The sequence below is a fragment of the Phaenicophaeus curvirostris genome, chromosome Z (genome assembly GCF_032191515.1).
Source record: "Phaenicophaeus curvirostris isolate KB17595 chromosome Z, BPBGC_Pcur_1.0, whole genome shotgun sequence".
Taxonomy (NCBI): Eukaryota; Metazoa; Chordata; class Aves; order Cuculiformes; family Cuculidae; genus Phaenicophaeus; species Phaenicophaeus curvirostris.
Window position 1 is genome coordinate 76,116,995 of NC_091431.1, and position 21,723 is coordinate 76,138,717.

The following is a 21,723-nucleotide window of genomic DNA, read 5'->3' on the forward strand; positions in this document are numbered from 1 at the left end:
ACTCGAAAAGATAGTCTGAAGGCAGCTCAACAGCAACACTGGCTCATTTAGTGTATTCCCACATCCCTTTGGGTTACTTTGCAACTCCTGTTCACAAATAGCTCACTTACCATCTTCTCGTCTTGGCGGAGCAACTCCTTCCTTCTCCCGTTGCTCCTGTCACCATCCAACCTGCTCTCAGTGCCTCTTCCTTACGGCTTCTCTATCTGTCAACTGTTTATGAAATACTCAAAGCTCTCTTTTTGTTGCCAGTGCAAGGAACAATTTTGTTCCCCACGTTGAAAGCAACGCTTCCCTTTGCACAAGTTCGGCAGGTGAAGCACATTGCATCCTAGTATTGCTGTCTCAATCTGGCATTCATTAAACAAAATGCCATCACATGCTAACTTGAAGTGGAGGACACTCTGGCAAGTGCCATCAACTGAATCAACGGTGAATAACAAAGACGAGTCATGAGAAAGCCATGTACCTGAACGCTGCTAGCATGGAGGGCACCGTCACATTGCTTCTCCCTCTCCCTGGAGTTGGGTCAGGATCCCACAGGGGTTCTCTCATCATCAATACTTCTGTCAGATTCTCTCTGCTGACAAAGCAAAAGGAAGGAGTTGTTACAGCAAAATACTCCAAGTAACTCTGCTTTAAATGAATCACACCCCCGCTGCAGCTCTCGCCACCACGCACGACACCCCAGCACCCAGCGAGCTCTAAGCTGTGCCAGACAGGCCCAAGCCTGCCACAGGACCAGGCAGAGCTCCTCTAACTCCTCCTGCCACTCTGAGGCCATTGAAGGGAGAACAAGCGACTGAGTTTTCCAAACGGAGGGTTTCCTTGAGGGAGACGGGCATACTGCAGTTCACCCGGGCACAGCAGCCTCTGAAAAGCTGCACTTCCATCTCCTGACCTCAAGCTTACCACTGTGGGATATCCTAGCTGTTAAGCTAATGGGAGAAAGCTGCTGCTTGTTCCCACCTGATGACTGCCCAATGATCTCCTGAGGCACTGGTTCAACCAAATTTCAAGTAGATGACAAACACTGAAGAGGCAGCAAGAAGCACAAGAGACTCGAGCTTATTTCACTCGCCTCCGACTTCCTTCAGGTCTTACAGCCCTTTCTTCTCCTTCACAAAAGGAGGACTGGGAATCAGGTTTCGGTCACCTCCCCTGAGAGAACCCTCCCAGCTGTATGCAAATTCTCCCCAAAGAAACAGTTCTAGCCCCCCTTGCCGGCCCCAAACAGAAGGATGTTCGTGATGTCCGTTCTCATCTGTTTCAGCAGTGGAAGCTTCCTTATTAACCAGGCATCAGCATTTCTCCCCACTTTGACTCTAGCTGGCTGCTTGCCTTGCTCTGGTTTTCTCTGCATTGTAGCCCATCCTCTGCCACTCTAGAGGAGAACAGAAAGTAGAGGTCAGCTTTTGCACTACTCCGAGGAGACACCATCTGTGGAACACTGTTTACATCAGTGTGTCACCCATCTCCAACATGCCCCCTCCCTAGGCAAAGGGCATCTTTAACACAACAATCCACAGGCAGCAGGTGTTGCTGCAGTTGGAGAATCCACAAACTTCACATTCTATGGTGTCTAGGAGCACATGGAGCCTTCTGAATGGCCAATTCAGGCAGAAAGAGGCAAAAGAAGCCATCTCGGCTGCAGATACTCTCACGCTACAGAAGCTCCTGGTGATACCGACTCTCATTTGGCGAGGATGCCTGACACCGCGTTAGCTTTCCACCCCTAGAGCTGGTCCCTCTGGCTTAGTAAGCAGATCAGCTGTCCCAGCACACGGCCTCTGCACTGGAGAACTTCAGACCCATGGGATGACCCTACAACAGCTCCAGATGCAGAACCTGACAGCAAAGCAACCCGCTTAGCTACACCCTCACCCATCTCCACACAAACTGAACACAAGCATTTCACCTTTGTGGGGCCTAGAGGCACCTCGAGGCACCTCTACAGGCTCATCAGGAATCCGACCACTTTCTGAGGAACCGCATCAGCCGGCCTGCACACGTTCTGCTTGGCCATCGCCTTCACCAGGGCTTTCACCCGACAACCGTGACACAACATTACTTGTGCATAAGCACACATGTACACACGCGTAAAGGAATGCTAAAGGGAAACCACTCGAGGCTTTGCTAGGCAACAGCACATGAAGACGGTCCCACAAAAGCCAGACCAAGGCCTTTCCATTTAGCCAGTAAAAAGCAGGTAAAGTTCATTCTCCTTCTCCCCCCGTGCCATGCCAGCTCACTCACTCTTATTCCTTGTGATGGGACAGAAGAATACCAGGCTTTGAAAAAGTGGGGCTATTCTGAGAGTCTTATACCAGATATTTTGCAGCAAGGGCATTCTCTGGACTGGCTTTTTGGGCCGTGTGGAAAGAGAGACGTGCACGATACACTGGGAATTTTTAATACCACCTCAGAATATCATTACCATGCTAACAAAGTCATTTGTCAAGTTACAGGTGACAATCGGAGCTTAAGTATGAGAAGAGACAAACCTCACACGCACGATAAATTATGGTACAGTCAACGACATGACTAGGCCACTGGCACGGAAGCCAGACCAAGAACAAGGATCACAACATGCCCTCATCCAAAGAGAAACAAGGAGCTGGAAGCAACTTCCCAAACCAGGAGTCAGCATCGTCGTCATCATCACTCAGCGCCGCAAAATGGACATTTCTCCTCTCGGCTGAATGTCAACTGCTTCCATTTCACCGTGGTTGCCCCTTCTTTCACCATGAGCGTACAAGAGAGATGGGAAGCCTCCATAGTGGTCTGCAAGGATAAGGTACATCTAAGAGGCGTGTCTACATTTCTGCAAGGTACTTGAGGTACGGACTCTAACGTAAACGTTAGGAATGCAGCAACTCCCCTTCCGTATTTGTTTTATGGAAATATTCTAACACAAATACTAAAAATAACTCTAAAAAGATGTTAAGCCTCAAAATATATGAGAAAGCTAAATAGGTAAATGTTGAAACAGAGATGATTTGTAGCAAGTGTAACCGAATGCTGCATCACTGTAAAACTCCGTGACTTGGAAGGATTTCAAATGCAAAGAACCCTGTTTATAGCAGGGATTGAAAAACGTGACCCTCCTCCTAATTCTCCCTCTACTGAAGACATAAAAAGGCATTCCAAAGCTCCCCCCTGCACACACACATCCATTTCCCCTTTCTTCCTCCTTCCCCTTCCTCTCCTTTTCCCCTCCTTTCCCCGTCCTCCCCCTCCCGAGCGGGGATCTCCCCCGCGGGGCCGCACGCCGAGCGCAGCCCCGAAGGCCCCGACCGCCCCTGAGCCCGAGCCGGCCCCGGGAGGGCCGCGGCTCACGGACAGCGAGCCCGGAGCGGCGCCGCCGGCCATGGAGAGCTCACCCACACTGCTCCCGCCCGCCCCCCGCTCAGAACTCGAGCCGCGCCTCTCCGGGCGCCTCTGACTCACCCGAGCCCGGGCAGCACCCGGTCCCGCCGGGAGCAGGAACCCCCCGCGCTCCCTCCGCCGCCCGCACAGCCGCCCCCCGCCCCGGCAACGCGACGCCCGGCGACTGCGGGGCGGGGCCGCCTCCCGGGGCTAAGGCTCCGGTCTTGGCGCCGCCGCGTGGCCGCGAGGGGGAACTGCACCCGCGGGGACCGGGGGTGCCGGTACCGCTCGGGGCGGGAGCCGAACGCAGCCGAGAGGAGCCGAACCGAGCCGGGGGACACGAGGCTGTCAGGGGACACGGAGGGACGTGAGGGACACAGGGAAAGAGAACACCTCGGGCAGGGACGGGCGGGGCTTGTGGGGAACGAGGGGACGCGGGGGCGCTGGGGGCGCTGTCTCTCTCCCCGCCCCCGCGTGGATCCCCTTGGCCGCAGCCGGGCGAGAGCGCGGCGTCCTCTCGACTCCACCGGGAGCCGAGTCGAGCCGTGCCGAGTTCTTTCCCCTTTCCCCCTCCTTCCCCTCCTTTTTTCCCCTTTCCCCCTCCTTCCCCTCCTTTTTTCCCCTTTCCCCCTCCTTCCCCTCCTTTTTTCCCCTTTCCCCCTCCTTCCCCTCCTTTTTTCCCCTTTCCCCCTCCTTCCCCTCCTTTTTTCCCCTTTCCCCCTCCTTCCCCTCCTTCTTTCCCCTTTCCCCCTTCTTCCCCTCCTCTTTCTCTCCTTTCCATCCTTCTTCCTCCCTTTCCTCCTACTTTCCCCTTCCCCTTCCCCCTCCTCGCTTCCCCCTTCCCTCTTTCCCCTTCCCAGACCACCCCCCTCCAGTTCAAAGAGCGATCAGTTATCCCACTCAGTTATCCCACTCAGTATTTCCCACTCAGCCTCCTCTCTCACTCTGTCCTCACTCCCACACAGAAGAGACAAGGAGTTGTAAATGGTAGGATATTTATTTGCATTTAATTTACAAAATGTACATCCCATTACTTACGAGCTGTAGATCCTGATTTTTCCAATAAAAGCATTTGAGCCTGGGCTTCGGGAGTAGATAAAATCCACACGCCTCAACTGAAGAGTTACAGTCTGTGCGAACGCGGAGGTCCATAAAACACTTCGCATGCTACGAGTGACTCACTGTCAAGTCCACCTACAAGCGGCTGCTTTCCAGTTCCCTGTTATCGCCTGCTGTATCTAAAACTAAAGCAAGAAAACCGCCAGCTCCAAGGGCAGCTTCCCAGAAACAGGACACTGCAGCTGAGCAGACTGCATACATATTCCAGAGGTGGAAAGAGGTGGGCAGAGAAAGAAAGGGCAACTGAGGAAAACCCTTCTGGTAACTACTGACTGGGATATCCTTATTCCAGGGGAAATTAGGGAAGGAATAACAGCACATCACTCACACCGACAGGACACAAAGGAGAACATCCCAGCCCTCCCGGGGACTTATCCCATCTACCATCACGCAGTGCCATGTAATGAAATAGGGCACACCAGGAAACCAAGCAGTTTGTTTCCAAAGACACAATATGAAATGTAGCTGTAGTTTTACATCAATGCGTTATTAAAATGGGAGCAAAGTCTGCAATTCTAGGAATCACTAAAAAATCACAACGCTGAGGTCTCGTACCCCTGCACACATCGTTCACTTTCACATTAACCAGACATCAGCTGCACAAGGATGAGTAGCTCTGTGGGAACTCTTGGCCTTTCTGCGTTGCCAGTAGCCCACAATCTGGAAGGGCTATGATAAAACATTAAAATCTCCATGTCCTCATGCCATTTGGTTAAAAAAATATCCTGAGTTGGGTAGAAAAAAGTTTTTGTGCAATCTCTGGGACAAAAAGCTCCTCCCAAGTGCAGTGCATCAGCTGGTTCCACTAGCACCTCTGACTTCAGCTGCACTGCTGCCGAGGATGGCATCCAAAGGTGCCCGTTTTTTCCGTATGCTGCGTCCCGAAGCAATAAGATCTGCGTATCCGCGCTGGTGGGAGAAGGCATAAGCAGAACGGCGGCCAGATATCCCTCGGCGAAAAGCACTCTGCCTGCGCTTCCACTGCTGCTCTTCCACAAGGTACTTCTTCCGGTTCTTCTGAACCTGTGTGGATGCAAAGGTGAATGGATCACAAGGGAAACAACTTGCTTGCATTTACTGCCTGGAGAAATAACTCAGCCCTTTTTTACATCCCCAGACTGCTTAATGGTAGGGTTAAGGTGTTAGCTCTCTGCTTTGGATGGGTAAGGTGCCACAGCAGCAGCCGGCATCCAGACAGAAGGGTTTGGGCTGTTTAGCCTGGGGAAGAGGAGCAGACCTCATCGCTCTCTACAGCACCCAGAAAGGAGGTTATGGTGAGGTAGGTGCTGGGCTCTGCTCCCAAGGAACAAGTGATAAGATGAGAGGAAATGGCATCAAGTTGTGCCAGGGGAGGTTTAGGTTGGATATTAGGAAAATTTTCTTTACCAAAAGAGTGATGAAGCCCTGGCAGAGGCTGCCCAGGGCAGTGGTGGAGTCCCCATCCCTGGAAGGGTTAAAAAAATGTGGGGATGTGGTACCTGGGGACACGGGTTAGTGGGCATGGTGGGGTTGTGCTGATGGTTGGACCAGATGAGCTAAAAGGTCTTTTCCAGCCTCAATGATTCCATGATTCTATAAGACAGGCATGGCCTTCAGAAAGCCCTGCTGCCATCCTCCCAGGCCATGGAACCAGCATTCCAGGCTAGGAGAGTTCTCCTGAGGGCATAGTCAGTGATTTGTGTCTAATGGTAACACCAATACTGACTCCTGTCAGTAAATGCCTGCCAAATCAGCCAAAAGCACCTAAAACTTTACTCACTTGATCACTTTCCAAAGGCCAAATTATCATGGACAGGAAACGCCAGGCCACGATGGGCAGTAAGCAAACAGCAATGGATAAAATCATGGTCAGCCAGAGGTAGGGTTGTCTCAGAGCATTTGGAGCTGTTCCTAGGAATAAAAGAACAGACTAGTTTATGAAGAATGAGTAAACTAGTTATAAACCACAAATAACATACCAAAAGTTTTATAAACTTCTGAAATGCACGAAGTATTCTGCTAAAAGAAAGTTATAATTGTAAAACATTACTGAAGTTCAAGGAAAAACCTTATCTTTGAGGCAACTCTTTTCAATCAGGTTCAGCTTAAAAATGAGAACATGAAATTGAGGAGGTTTCTTCTTTTGGGGGTGGTGGTGGTAGGTATTTAGAATCAAGGCAACACAAGACACATTTGTCACTAGGAAAATCAGAAAGCACAGTTTTCCTCAAAAAAACTTCCTAACACCTGCTACTCACATCTCCCTGGACGTCCAGCAAAATCCCAAGGAGCTGCTAACAGCCTTTCGCTCTGTCTTACTTCAGGGTTTTACCTTCCCTGACCCGTTAGAGCAAAGTGGCAAACACACGCCCTGCCAGGTCATTGCACTTCCTTTATTTTAAGCTGTTTTAATGTAGTTTTCATGTGCAGATTCCTGCTGCTGGGCAGCATCAAGTTCCAGTTCATTTTGATGGAAAGAAAACAAGTGCTCTAATAGAGCAATCAGGCTCCAAACACAAACAAAACACTTCCTGGGAGGTGAATTAGTATTTAACATCGCTAGGCCAGGTTGGACGGTGCTTGGACCACCCTGATCCAGTGGAAGGTGTCCCTGGACTGGGGACACCCAAGCTATTCCATGATTCTATGATTCATTCTATGATCCTCCTGCAGGCATCGGGTTCGTGCCATGCCATTCTGGCCATAGTTATGCTCAAGGTCCAAAGCTGTGTGAGACAGAAACGAGAAACAGAAACCACAAGGACTGACCTGTGAACTGAAAGGCAGATGGAAAGAGAATGTGGATTCCAGCACTGTGGAAGTCAAATGTGATACCGAAGTAAAGTGCAATACTCCCAAACACTGAGAAAGCATTGACAAAAGTCCAGTATGATGTGTCCAAGCCAATCTGGAAGCAAGCAAAAGCCTCACATAAGTTTATTAATTCAAAGTAACAGCAACTGCACTGAAGACTGACAGCATTTTGGTCCAGTCCTCTTATCCTTGCCCTAAAGGAAAGCTGGGGAGGTGCTTTTGATCAGGGAGTGCAGGGACAGGACGAGGGGAACGGTTTGAAGATGAAAGAGGGGAGATTGAGATGAGGAAGAAACGTTTTGCTGTGAGGGCGGGCAGGCCTTGGCCCAAGCTGTCCAGAGCAGTGGTGGCTGCCCCATCCCTGGAGGTGTTCAAGGTGAGGCTGGATGGGGCTTTGAGTCCCTTGATCCAGGGGGAGGTGTCCCTCACCACAGCCGGGGGATGGAACTGGATGGGCTGTGAGGTCCCTTCCAACCTAAGCTGTTCTGTGATTCTATGATCCAGTCACACACTGGTCAGAGAGCATCAACAGGGAAAAAAGGGGGAGTTTTTTGTGTGTTGTTACAGTCTTGGCAGATAAACGTAGAGACACGACCAGAAGGGGTTTTCAGAAAAACAGAGGCCAGAAAGTCGGGTTCACTTGCCTGAAAATTGACGACAAATATAAGAGAAGATGCTGCTGTGACAGCAAAAGACTGATAATCTGAAGGTGCTTCTCCATCCTGCCCCATGGTTTTAAGGTAGGCTCCGTAGGGTATGAAGAAGATGATCAGTGATGTTACAGCTCCATGAAGCAAACTTATAAAGAATTTCTTGTAGTTGAAAAGTAAATCTTTCTGTCCCAAGATATACAGGCTGGGGAACCGCAGGCTCAGCTTGTCACTCACATCCTTAATGCAAGGGGAAAAGAAAACAAAAAGTTGCTGTGATTTCTTGTTCTCAGTGCGAGGAAGTGGCAAATTTTGGTTCCCTTTCCAGGGAACAGCATGAGCAGCAGGACTCCGCATGGAGTATAATGCAGGAAGCTGGAATAACCAGGCCCGGAGGACATCTCTCACAAAGTGAGCACATATCCTGGTTCCCTGGCTTCTAGCTTTTAGCCCATTAGTTACCAAGACAGGAACGTCTGCAGTTGGGTTAATTAACTGAATTAAAACAAATGCCACAGACCAGAATTCCTGTCAAATACAGTCCCTGGAAGCTGCTCAGTCCCTACGTCTTCAGCTCAGACAGATAAGCAAGGAATTACTTTTCCATTAATAGAGCCACCTGTTGCTGACCTGTGTGAATGATTTCATGGAATAGCAAGCACTTAGAACTATTTTTAATGAACATTATTAGCACTGATGGCCTCTGACCTGATCAACGTTGGCCATTCCAGTCACCAACACATCTGGAAAGGAACGCAGGAAGAGCCAAAAAACTGAACAACCCCCCACAAACGCCTTGTAATGAAAACAAAGCACGTGGTTTTATTGTAAAGACATGGTGTGAGGTGCCTTTGGGTTCATCAGTTATTAACAACAACGTGGAGCATACCTGGTCAAGCAGGCCAACCAACAGAACTGGGAGGCTGGAATACAACACGTTGTACAGCGTAATGAACCAATCTTCATATGCAGTCTGCAGGAAGAAGGGTAAATGGTTTCGTTCTGATCGTACCTTCCCTTCCAGTTCCCTCACGCTCTACTACAGCATTGCATTACCCCAGTGTTTACCCAAAAGACAGCATTGCCTTAGCTCAAAGCTCCATTGAGACGATTTTTAGCCCTTATGAAGCTGCCCACTCCTTCCAAATCATCAGTGTTACCTGACCTGAGACACCGCCAAAACTGAACCGACTGCACTATGTGCCAGCTGGTTTGTAGCTGCACTTGTGACTCTGATAACACCTGGCATCTCCCACACAAGTCTGGGAACCCTGATTTCTTCTCGCTCCTTTATTGCTCCATCCTAGGCATCCACAGATTCTACCACAGCAAACCTCAGGGAGAGCTGCTTCTCTTCGACCACAGCCCAGACCCTCCACGCTGGTCTGTGCAATCCTGCCTGCCTGTCTGTGGTTGTGCCCATGGAGACGCATCTCGGCTCCTACAGCCCTTCCCGCACAACCTTCTAACACTATGGGTGGTGAGGCACTGGCCCAGGTTGCCCAGAGAAGCCACGGCTGCCCCACCCCTTGGGGTGTTCAAGGCCAGGTTGGATGGAGCTTGGAGCAACCTGAGGTGTCCCTGCCCACGGCAGGGGTGTGGAACTGGATGGGCTGTGAGGTCCCTTCCAATACAAACCATTCCATGATTCTATGGTTCTACTACAGGAACTTCAAACAATGAGCACATTTCACACCATTCTAGACAGCAGTTCAAGATAAAAAATGCCTTCTTACCTGGGCAGAGAAGCCATTGAAGAATGAGTACCAGATGTGAACTAGCGTAAAAGCAAAGTTTTTGTAGAAAAAATATCTTAAGAACTTGCACATCCTGATGTAAGACCATCGTCCGTGGACCAGCAGCAGTCTCTGGAGGTAGCGGAACTGCCCGAACGAGTAGTCACTTGACATGACGGCTTGCATCCCTTCTTGGCCGCTGATTCCAACTCCAATGTGGGCAGCTAAGTCAATGACACAAACACCACACACTATGTTGAACACCGGGAAAGGAACAATGTGACTGAAGGCAAATCTCCTACCAGATCCCATTCTTTGCTCCAGGCACTTCTGCCCCATTTTGTTACTGTATACAGGATTAAACACTAACACAACCATGTGCAAGCCCTCCCTAGCCCTATTATTTGCTTCTCATGGCTCCACTGTCCCTTAGATTCTGTCTCATTGCCTGTTCTGTCAGAATGCATGCTGGGAAATTTGACCAGAGGAGAGCAAGCAAATCCTCAAATGAACCGGCCAGGCAGAGTGCAAACTCACTCCTAACATAAACTGTATCCCGGAGCTTTCTTTCTCAGTGGGATTCTTCAGGAAGTGGTCCAAAGAGCACCAGTTGCAATCCTCCCAAGTAACAAGTGATAAGACAACTGAAAACGGCCTCAGGTAATGCCAAGAGAGGTTTAGATTGGCTGTTGGGAAATATTTGTTTACCAAGAGAGTGGTGAAGCACTGGCAGAAGCTGCCCTAGGCAGTGGTGGAGTCTCCATCTCTTTAGGGGTTCAAATTGTGTGGCCGTGCCGTGGCACTTGAGGACAGGGTTTAGCAGACGCAGTGGGGTTGGGCCAGTAGTCGGACTGGATGAGCCGAGAGGGCTTTCTGATCCTTAATGATTTCATGATTCTGTCAATACAGTATGGGTAACGCTTCCAAGCAAGGGCTAGCCAACATATTGCGCTGTTCTTTATATCACAATTTTGTAACTCACAACGTGATCATAGATGTAATTTAAGCCCCTTCTCTGGGAACGTGGACAGAAAAAGCTAAAATGCATCAGCAAACCCCACAAATAATTTCATAGAGAGCTTCCTCAATCAGGGAAAGCCCAGGCAGAGAAGCTGACAAAACACGAGCAATGTCAACGTGGGTAAAGAAACAGATGGTAGAGTCTTCGGAACAAAGAGCGATAGTGAAGAGACTGCTGAAGCTCACTCAGAAGAGATCTTCGCAATGACAAAAGCGGTACAGCTGCCTTACTTTTAATCATGTTGACGTCATTGGCGCCATCCCCGATAGCCAGAGTAATGGCTTTCTTGTACTTCTTCACTAGCTCCACTACCATGGCTTTCTGCTTCGGGGTCACTCGGCAGCAGATCACAGCGCGGCACTCACAGGCCAGATTAACAAAATTCTGCTGCTGCTGTTCTTTGTATGCCTCAGCCCTTCTTTTCCTCTCCATCTGCTTCTTCTCTTCTTCCACTGTTCTGGGGAATTTCAATTTAAGTTTCTTTTTCTTCTTTTTCTTCTCTAGCAGGATTTCATTCTGCGTAACAGAAATATTTCATATTCCCTTCTACACTCCAATCGCTCCCTCTACAACACACAAAACATCATCGCGCTCCCATCACCCTTTTAGAGCATTTCCACAAATGCCTGTGTGGAGAAGGGTACAAAAAACTATGGAATCAATGAAGAGAATCTACTCTGCAAGATTAACAAAAGTGAAATGCTGGTATTTAGTATCACAGCACTTCTTGCAGAGTTCAGAGGAATATTTCTTCTGATGGGAAGTAACTCCCTTTTGAAAACATCCTGGTATTTAAACCTCCCTCTCTCCTAAAGGACGCTTGGCCAGGCCCAACACACATGGAAGTGAACTTTGAATGCTCTGGAGCAGTTCAGCTGGAGCAGGAGGTATCAGAGACCTGCAATTTGATCTGATGCTCTCACTGCATCACCCAGCCTGCTTTCTGTGCCTCACACAGTTTTATGCTTCTTTATTGCAGGTAAAGGTGTGGGACTGGAACACTGAAACATGGCCGAGAGCCCCTGGTTATGCGCTGGGCCTTCTCATTTGTGGGTGCCTGTAAGAGCAGCCAGCCAGCACGGTGGGCAGTACCCACTGAATCGCTGCCAGTCACCCCTTTTCTGCTTTCTAAGCATCTATGCAAACCCTGGATTGCAGGACCAAGCAGGAAACGCGTCTTTTGCCTCCCTCCTTTCACTCCCATCTCTCATTTCAAGCATGACTGCTAGGTCTGTACTGAAGCCATGCATCCTGTAGTGCTGGCAGTCACCTCATTTTTTCCATTAAACCAGAATCCTTGTGAAGAATAAATGTGCTTTTGCGGGGCCGTGGCTTTAATTCTATGGCAGCGATTTGAAGGCCCAAAACATTCCTTACTTTATGGACTGTTATTTTCAACCTTCAAATCCACAAGTATTTCCAAACATAAATATCAAACACGTGTGTCACACAGTGGCCACAGAACTGTCACAGATCGGTTTAGCAAAGCAGACAAACGAATGGTGTCCTCTGTGAGTCGCTGGTACCTCCAGAATCTCACATACACAGGAGAACACCTTTTGAACCTACCAACCAGGACCCAGTGATGATCAAAGCCCGATCCTGGCTACCCTGGAAGAAGGGCTCGTTCATCCTGAGAGAGGAATGTGGACTTGAGCCGGCTCTTTTCCTCTGGTTTTCCAGCCTAGTTTGAAGAAGAGCACTGGAAAGAGAGGTGGATACTATTACAGAAAAATCGAGGATAAACTTTAAGACAGGTCAGTCCCAAACTGGAAGTCTACAAGAAAGAAATGCTGTATGTTCTGCAGGGACTTGTTGTGCTATCAGGTGATGTCCTAAACAGTGCTAGATAAGAGAGTCCTATTGTTTTGATGTCCTCGCTATTTTGCAAATAAGCAAAAATAAGTCAGGAATAGTTGTGACACTGTTACAAGTTCTTCTCCCAGCCCTGAGCTGTTTTCCCTTGGGTCTAACCATTTTGACAAATCCTTTGTGACTGAGCGCTGAATGCCTGGTGATCCATCGTGCTTTTATGGCATGGGTCTGTACTGCATACTGGGATGGGGTGAAAGAGCAGCGAGGCAACGCTAGAGCTCAGGGAGAGGCGAGGAGAGCAAAGCCTGGCAGCTACTCACTATCTGGACTAGAGAGAGATCCACTTAGCCCGCTCCAGGCGGGCTCCCGACTCGTCCGAACTACAGGACAAATGCAATAGCAGCAGCTGTGGACCTAGACTGCTGGGGTAACTTTAAAAACTGATGTTTCAATTCCCACAAAAGCAATCCTTTGTGCTTTCACTTGCCTGATGTCTTCTCCATAGTAGATCTTCGTTTCGTCTGTTAAGAGTTCACAAGAAAAGCCAATGTTTTCAGCAGTTTCTACAATAAAAGAATAAGAGAGGAAAGTATTTACAGTTATGTCCTGAGTAACTGCTGGGAGCAGCCACAAGCATTTGAGGTCCCTGAAAGTTCTGAAGGAAGTTCTGAAGTTATGTTTCAGTATGAGAAGTTCCTTTTCATTACTGCAATGTGGATGAGCAGAAAATGAAATTATCCATAGCACAGAAAAGCTGGGGAAATGCCTGCTAATTATTTGTCAAATGACAGCTGTGGGGCGATGGATTTAAAGCCAGCTGCAGGGAATTGTATTTCCTATGAGATGTACCTTATTTCTAGTCCATTTGCCCCAGTTTATATGCTAGCCCTTACACCGGTTTTATGAGTTCTTCGGCTGCAAGCAAACCCACCTTTTTTGTCACCGGTAAGCACCCAGATTTTAATGTCTGCTTTAGAAAGCCTGGAAATAGTTTCTGGAACTCCATCCTGTAGCTTGTCCTCAATAGCTGTTGCACCAAGCAGCTGGAAGATATTTGAATTACAGGCTTTTAGTAGGATAAACACCCACTAAAAATGGATTCGTTTTAAGGAGGGAATGAAACTGTTCCAGATATGGCTTTGAGCCAAGGCACAGTTCGAGCTGAGAATTCAGTAAAGACGAGCTCTTGTATATAAGTGACAATTCATTTTCAAAAAGATCTGCTTCTTCTTACAAAAGAAGAAGAGCACACCAAAAAGTTAAAGCTTGACTTACAATCAAGTTTTTTTCTATTTCCTCGTATACTTTGTCCAGAGCTTCATCACGATTCATCGTAGCTACACTGGCCTCCACAAACTTCTTATTCCATGCTTCAAACTCCTCATGACTGATGTCTCTGTAGCACAGGCAGAGAGTCCTAAGGGTTTCACTGGCAAAGATCTGTAAAACAGGTAAAAACCACCATACATACAAAACAGAACTCTTCATTTGCGACCCAAACATAATTCCTAAGACCATAAGCATTTGCCAAGTCTGATAAAACAAATCTGACTCTGCAATTAGTCCTGGATATTTCAGAAATGCCAAAACTGTGTTAAAGCAACAAAACAGTCTGAGCTGGAAGACCGAACAGGTGACAAGCAGAATGGAGCATAGTGATCTGGAATAGGGATAACTACGGAAAAAGGCATGCAGACAAAATGTGAGTTCAGTTCTCATGAAAAGACAAAGAATACATCTGTAAGAACATGCTTTGGTTACTTCTCAGGTTTGGGATAACTTGTAGAACCAACTCTAGGCCTGCACCTGATTTTAACAGCTTAGGAAAAGAAAACTAATAAAATTAGATTACAGTCAGAAATAAGCATTTTTTTTATGGTAAGAATGGCATATAAAACACAAACATACATCCAGTGCTTCTTCTGTAGCTTCTCTCTTTGGATTCTTTGTGTGCAATCGCTGAAGAATCACTGTATCAGCCCCTTTACAATACAGCCTGATATTTCCACATGATTCTCTTACTGTGGAGTAAAATAAGAGAGGTGGGACAAAACAATAGGGTGCCTTTAAGCAAAGGAATAGTTTTCATTAGATTTTTCAGTCTATCGCTGCTAAGTATCAAAGCTACAAGTTATGTTTCTTCCTCATCACCTTTACTTTTGCTCAAATAAGTATAAGAACTTGGTTGACGAGTGCATTTCCCCTTCTGTTTCACGGCAGGAGAGGGTATTTAAAACCTCCCAAGGTTATGTTTTTGATAATGGTTCATATAACATTAACGTCTCGCTTGCCCACAGGAGCTGGACGGACAGACACTAGGGATACAATGCACCAGAACTACAGCCTTAAACCAAACAGATCTTGAACGGCTTCATGAATGACTTCTTTAAAGTTTGCTATAACCATAACTACAGAGCTGTTCACACCTCAGCCTGCAAACCTAGCATTCCAATAGCTAGATGCACATACAGAGTGTTTGTACTCTGGAGAAAAAGGGAATAAATCACCTTTGCAGCATTTCTGCTGAAGGGATCCAAGACTGCCTGCAGGACAGGCCAGGTCTGAGCACCAGGGCTGTCCAAGGGACATATCTGCACCTCATTACAAAGCCCACTTTTTGCTATACAGAGCTGTGTGGATTAAAACCTATCACAAGAGTATGTGCTACGCAGCTGTGATCCTTGGCTCAAGCTTCCCTTGCAGGTAGCTTTTTCACCTGTGAAACACAAGCCATCTTTACCATGAAGGCTGGATGTGGTCAGCTTACCGATGACTGACATCCGTTTCCTGTCGCTGTTGAAATCCAAGATAGCCAGGACATCATATGTTCTCTCGATCCCCATTTCACTGATAGTGATGGTATTTTGTGTTCGCGAAAGAAAAACATAACCGAAGTTTCTGGCTGCCGTAACCAGGGCCCCTTCATCTGGGGAAGCCGCTTGGTAATTGAGCTGACCTGTGTCATTGGAGAAGAAGAGAAAGGCGGGATAGACCAGGGCACTCGGACGCCACGCCTGAATGATTCACTCCTGTTTTTTAGCAGAATGGAGAGCTGGATAGGCAAAGTCCTTTCCCTTTCTGAACTGGGGTCTAGCACACTGCCGCAGCACTTGGAAGCAAAGCACATGGAGGAGAAGGATGAGAGACTCCCCTACTTCTTATTTTATGCGCTTTCCAAATGGGATAAGTCACCAAATCCCCCTGCCCTCACAAAAAGCACAAACTATAGCTTTTCTGTCTGAAAAAAAAAAATATCTTAATTTCTCAATTAATTCATTTAAGCATTTTCAAAGGAAGCTTCAAAAGCCAGATCCTTGGCTACAGATACCAACATAACATAGTGGGAACAACCCCAAAAACCTTAGTAGGATGAGCAAGAAAGGAAGGAGACTGCCAGTTCCAGAAAGATCTCAGGAAGACAGGAGTAAAGCATTATTACTCCTCAGAGTACCTGAAAGGGGCCTACAAGAAAGCTGGGGAGAGACTTTTTTACAAAAGCATGTAGCAACAGGACTAGGGGCAATGGCTTTAGATTGGAGAGGGGAAGATTTAGACTGGACATAAGGAGGAAATTCTTCACAGTGAGGGTGATGAGGAACTGGAACAGGTTGCCTAGGGAAGTTGTGGCTGCCCCATCCCTAGGAGTGCTCAAGGCCAGGCTGGATGAAGCCTTGAGCAGCCTGATCCAGTGGGAGGTGTCCCTGCACATCACAAGGGGGTTGGAACTGGATGATCTTTAAGATCCCTTCCAACTCAAACCATTCTATGACTCAGTGTTTCAGCTGAATCTTCCAACCTTGTTTTTTGCCTCCATAAATCCTTCAGTAGCCACTCGCATCCACACTTAGTTTTGGTCACATTTTTATTTTTCATTTTGGTTATTTGCTGCCCATAGTCTTAGGGCAGACATCCATGATTTGTATACATCGATGGGGATGTGCTTCAAGGAGAAAGTGCATTAAATTCTTGCATGGGGTGCAAATATAGCTGTTGTTCAACAGTGGCTGACCAAAAGCCAGCAGGGGTCCAGGTGGCCAAGGCAGCCAACAGCACCTGGCTTGGATCAGCCATGGGGTGGCCAGCAGAAGCAGGGTAGGGATCGTCCCCCAGCACTCAGCACTGCTGAGACTGCACCTCGAATCCTGTGTTCAGTTTTGGGCCCCTCACTCCAAGAAAAACATCAAGGGGCCGGAGCGTGTCCAGAAAAGGGGAACGGAGCTGGGGAAGGGTCTGGAGCCCTTGGTGTTCTGGGAGCAGCTGAGGGACCCTGAGACTGTTTAGCTTGGAGAAGAGAAGGCTGAGGGGAGACCTCATCTCCCTCTGCAGCTCCCAGAAAGGAGGCTGGGGGGAGGCGGGTGCTGGTCTCTTCTCCCAGGTGACAAGGGACAGAATGAGAGGAAATGGCCTTTAAGTTTTGTCAGAGGAGGATTATGTTGGATATTAGGAAAAATTCCCTCACCAAAAGCCTTGTCAAACACTGGCAGAGGCTGCCCAGGGCCGTGGTGGAGTCCTCATCCCTGCAGGGATTCAAAAACTGTGTGGCCGTGGCACTTTGGGACATGGTTTAGAGGGCACGGTGGGGTTGAGCCGATGGCTGGACTGGATGAGCTTAGAGGGCTTTTCCAACCTTAATGAATCTATGATTCCATGAAACGCTTGCGCTGAAAACACTTGTTTTTCCACACCGAAAACAGGCATCCAGTCATGTTTGTGCTTTCACCAATGCGTGTGGAACCAGTGGCTATGCTAGTGGCATTAGCATTTTACTGAAGGTTTATGATTTTGAGGCTTTAAAGAGTATTTGTGTGGAGAGACGTGTAACATGAAAACACAAACCTCTGTGCAACCTGTTCCCCTCCTTTTTGATATCTGCTGTTATTTAATATGCGTGTTTGCCCCGGCTGTAACCATCATAAAGGCAACCGGCTTCCCACAAAGGACAGGTAACTGTAGCACCAGGAACCAGCTCTTGCTATGGTTTAATTTAAATGAGCATCTTCGCACTCCTCACTTACGGGATCGGCATTCGGTTTTGACCCCTCCTTTGGGCAAAGGGATTTGAATTATTGATTTTCCATACAAAAGAATAAAACCCAAACATACTAACCATCAGAAGCATCAACCATGACCGTGTGACAAATTGCAAGCAGAAAAAGGAACTTTTGAATCTCTGGCTCCTTTCCAGATTTGATTTGCTCTATCAGGTAATGATCACAGAACGAGAACTTCCCATCTGCATACGGATTCCAGCTGAAATCCACTTGCTGCTTAGCAAACAGAAGAAGGGAGAGTTTGAGTTGCCTCACGTACAATTGCTCTGTGCCTACCTGCATCCCTTCATACCTTGAGAAGGGAATGATCTCTGTGCTACAGACCGTAGGGACTCACCAGATCAGAGCGACCTACCTCTGGGTGGCTTTGAAGTTGCCCTGCTCCATCCCGGCAGTCTCCTGCAATGTGAGAAGGCATGGGACAGAGTAACAAAGTTCTTACAACTCATTCACTAACACTGAAACAAAAAAAAAATGCTGTTCTCATTAAATCTGCTTATTTGTTACCAGATTAATTTTGTCCCTGAAGCATTTAGACCAAAACCAAAGCCTCCTGTAAATTACTAATTCGCACTTTCCTAAAGGGAAATTTCCACTCAGGCTTCCATCAGCTTCCCCTTTTTAAAGGGGAAAATTGTGGGAAAACCCCAACAATTCAGTTTTACTGGAGCTTCATTCAATGTCAGGGCAAAATCCTGGAAGGTCAGTTGAAACTCAAGCGGCTCGTAGGCACCTGATTTCAAACAAGCATTACAATTCCTGTTCATTTGTATGGAATAGGCTGCCCAGGGCAGTGGTGGAGTCTCCATCTTTCAAGGAGTTAAAAAAAAATGTGTGGCCCTGGCACTTCGGGACACAGTTTAGTGGGCACAGTGGTGTTGGGCTGGCAGTTGGACTGGATGAGCTGAGAGAGCTTTTCCAACCTTAACGATTCTATGATGCTGTTTCTATAATTCTGGGATTCCATGATGTGAGGTTGCCAGCTGTGCCAGAGAGGGACCTGCAGGGTCTTCCTCTGGCATTTCTGTCACAAACCAGAGCTCCTGGGCTAGCCGTAGTTTTCACTACAGGGGACAGCAGCGTGGCACGGACTTACCATATCTTTGGCCATTTATGCAACATTTTTTGAAGGTCATGATGTTCTGTGTGAGCGTTCCGGTCTTGTCCGAGAAGATGTAGTGGATCTGCCCCAGCTGCTCATTCAGCGTGGTGGTCCTGGCCTTGGCGGCCGTGTCCTTCTCGAGGTAATACATCTGTAGGTCCCAGTTTATGAAATAACTCTGGCCCAAACGGATCACTTCAACGCTAAAAGGAATAAAATGGATTTTCTCACTCTCAGCTGCATCTCATGTTTGAAAATAATCACATATTACCAGATCCAGGGGACTATGACTGTTTTCCATTGCTCATACAGCCCAAGAGCTTAAGATAAGTTAATTAATTACATTTACCAGCTGATTAGAGAGCACCGTCACTCCTGGATGGGTCACTCAAACAGAGGTCAGACTACAGCTCAGCTTCAACACTACCACAGTAATGGAGAAAAAGCCTCTACAGACTCATCAAGCCTTAAGTGCCCATGGTGCTGCTGCCGTTCCAATCTGTAATCCTGCTTGGGAATAGTGCTCAAGTACAGTTTGGAGAAGAGCGGGGAGGAGGCTGGAGCACTTCAAATACGTTACAGATGGGTTTGTCAAAGGCAAAATGATTCATTACCACGTCCATCCACTGTTAACCTCTAAGTTAAGTAACTCAACCCCATCACCGGTTCCTCCATTAAAAGCCAAGGTACCTGCCTACCTCACGTAGAGGGAAATGGGAACCATGGTGTTCAGAACAATGATGTAGCCCCAGAAGTTAAGGAAGCCACGATACGGAGGACTGAAGTCTTCTCCATCGTAGAGGTACCAGGAGGAGTTGCCGATCTGCTGCTCCCAGTAAGTGTGGCCAATGGCAAGGCCAGCCGACAGCAGGATGAGGAGGACAATGATCTGCAGTGCACATAGAGAGGCCTGTGACATGCTGGAAACATTGGCTTGACATAAATCACATATCCCACTCTATTCACTTTAAAATGAATTCAAGCATCTGAATTTTAAACAAAAAGGCTTACAGTATAAACCATGTAATTCAAAAGGGAGTCAATTTTGGTCCTTTTAAATTTTGTCTTTCCACTATTTTTCATTATTTTTGTATCAGCACCTAAAAAAATAAAGAAAACAAAAGATAAGATACAAAACACTCTGTGCAGATACAAAACGTTCTGTGCTAGCATTGCTATTTTACTAAAGTGGACCATAAAATACAGTCCGCGTTCACTCTACAGGGCATGCTTCTACTCGGTTAATGTTACACATGTTCAGTTCATAAACACCTGCAAATATAACCACTCCATGGCAGAAGTCTGTGTTCCTGATTTTACATCCACGCAACAAAATCTTATCAGCATCCAGGGGATAACTCGTGTTTCTCCAGAATAACGTTCCTGTAAACTTATCCAGGCGGTTATTCGGCTCTTCACATTCAATTAGACCTAAAAGATCAGGAAGAGAATATGTTTAATAGAAAACAGATCAATCAAAGCGCATTCAATTTGTCCCCATCAGAGAAGAAATTGTACTTAATGAGGTTGTTCTTTTTGTTCTGAAAAAAACAATTTTCTTGCAATTTAGCATGCACAAATACTCGGTGCCATATTGCTGATATTTAAACATGGTATCTGAGGGTGGCATTTAGCTTTCCCTATTGAAATAGCAGCAAGAATTCATTTCTACGCCAGGACCAGTACATGCAGCATTGACTGCCAAACAGAGCACTTTTAGGTCACCTTTGCTTTTAATATTTCTTAAGTTTTAACAAATGCTCAGTCCGTTTTGCCACTGAAGTCAACATTACAGCTGAAAAAGGGACCTTTCGCTTTGGCTCTTAGGCCTTGCCTGATTCCCACTGCTTACTTTATGCTATATATTTGCATTTCCATCCCTAAAACTGAGCTCATTCTAAAATTTTGACTCATGCTGCACTTCCCATTATCCAAACTGTGTTTCAGCAATAAATAAAAAAAGGTAGATTTCAGCATAACTGCCAGTTGCTACAGAGGATCACCAAACAGTGGTTTCAAGCCAAACTCCGCTGCTCCTAGCCCTGAACCCTGTCTCATCAAGGCCGGTAGGTGTGCAAGGAAGGGTAAAATGTCAGACACAACCACTAAAACACTTTCACGGTCTCACAGCAAGTCACAGCCCACAGATCTCCCATCCTAGAACCGAAGCCTCTGTGGACAGGTTCTCCTCCCAGAGCCATTGTTCATTTTCCTAAGGAAAACAGGCAGGCAAACGCTAAGGAAGGGCCCCACTCCCTCTACACAGCGCGCTGTAGCTCATCCATGGCAAAGGTCTCATCGTCAACAGACAGTATTTTGCCCAGCAGCACTATTTATTCACACAACTTCTTTACACTGCCTCATGACAAAAGCCAGGAAGCCAGTAGCTCCAGAATCACAAGCGCCACTGGCAGTGCTTCTGTCCCCACCCGTATTTTATTTCCTTATACTGTGAAGTGCTCAAGCAGCAGTGGAACGTGCTTGAATATAAAGAATAAAAATATATTTTTTTTAAATATATATATTTATTATATATTTTATTAAATATATATTTTAAAATAAAGACTATAAAGGTACAAACCATTAAAGGCTGCCACTGCACTTTCTTCTTGAAGATATCTGTGCGTTACCTCAAGGGCCATCTTGAATTTTAAGTTAGTCTCACTAAGAAGAAGAGATCATTTTATTAAAAACACGGATATAGGCAAAGTGCGAGCAAAATTAAATTATTCAATTATTTGAAAACTATATTTAACAACTGTCACTGTTAGAAGTTCCAACAGAGAACAAACCTTTTGCAACACAAACAGATCCCTGTTTTGCGTGATGTTATAAGTCATCATTTTCAGGATTACTAAAGGCTGAGTGAGGAATACTCTGCTCATTCAGAACACCTAATATTGCACCTCATTAGGTAAAGTCCGTTTCATCACAGACTTTTCTAACAGAATTCAGCACCAGCTTTTCCAACAAAGTGAACAAACCCAACATTTAAGAAATGACATGACAGAGACAGTGAGGTTTATGCTCTCCGTACAGTTTCTATGAAAAACTCCCACAAAAAAAC

The 21,723-nt window shown here is 46.9% G+C and overlaps 1 protein-coding gene across 2 annotated transcripts in view; it reads right to left on the reverse strand.

Moving 5' to 3' along the window:
• Positions 1 to 4,365: 4,365 nt before the first annotated feature.
• The window catches only part of ATP8B1 (ATPase phospholipid transporting 8B1), a 35,977-nt gene continuing 18,619 nt past the window's right edge, over positions 4,366 to 21,723 (reverse strand). For both annotated transcript variants that reach the window (XM_069879996.1, XM_069879997.1), the window contains exons 9-28: positions 21,238 to 21,320; positions 19,929 to 20,087; positions 19,668 to 19,756; positions 19,355 to 19,545; positions 18,651 to 18,859; positions 17,910 to 17,953; positions 17,611 to 17,767; positions 15,271 to 15,459; positions 14,412 to 14,524; positions 13,779 to 13,943; positions 13,435 to 13,546; positions 12,991 to 13,066; positions 12,258 to 12,390; positions 10,919 to 11,204; positions 9,668 to 9,891; positions 8,821 to 8,904; positions 7,926 to 8,171; positions 7,237 to 7,375; positions 6,248 to 6,378; positions 4,366 to 5,511 (exon numbers count right to left, since the gene is read on the reverse strand). In XM_069879996.1, the coding sequence (XP_069736097.1) occupies positions 5,281 to 5,511; positions 6,248 to 6,378; positions 7,237 to 7,375; positions 7,926 to 8,171; positions 8,821 to 8,904; positions 9,668 to 9,891; positions 10,919 to 11,204; positions 12,258 to 12,390; positions 12,991 to 13,066; positions 13,435 to 13,546; positions 13,779 to 13,943; positions 14,412 to 14,524; positions 15,271 to 15,459; positions 17,611 to 17,767; positions 17,910 to 17,953; positions 18,651 to 18,859; positions 19,355 to 19,545; positions 19,668 to 19,756; positions 19,929 to 20,087; positions 21,238 to 21,320 (3,061 nt within the window). In that variant the 3' untranslated portion in view covers positions 4,366 to 5,280. The remainder of the gene's footprint in view (positions 5,512 to 6,247; positions 6,379 to 7,236; positions 7,376 to 7,925; positions 8,172 to 8,820; positions 8,905 to 9,667; positions 9,892 to 10,918; positions 11,205 to 12,257; positions 12,391 to 12,990; positions 13,067 to 13,434; positions 13,547 to 13,778; positions 13,944 to 14,411; positions 14,525 to 15,270; positions 15,460 to 17,610; positions 17,768 to 17,909; positions 17,954 to 18,650; positions 18,860 to 19,354; positions 19,546 to 19,667; positions 19,757 to 19,928; positions 20,088 to 21,237; positions 21,321 to 21,723) is intronic.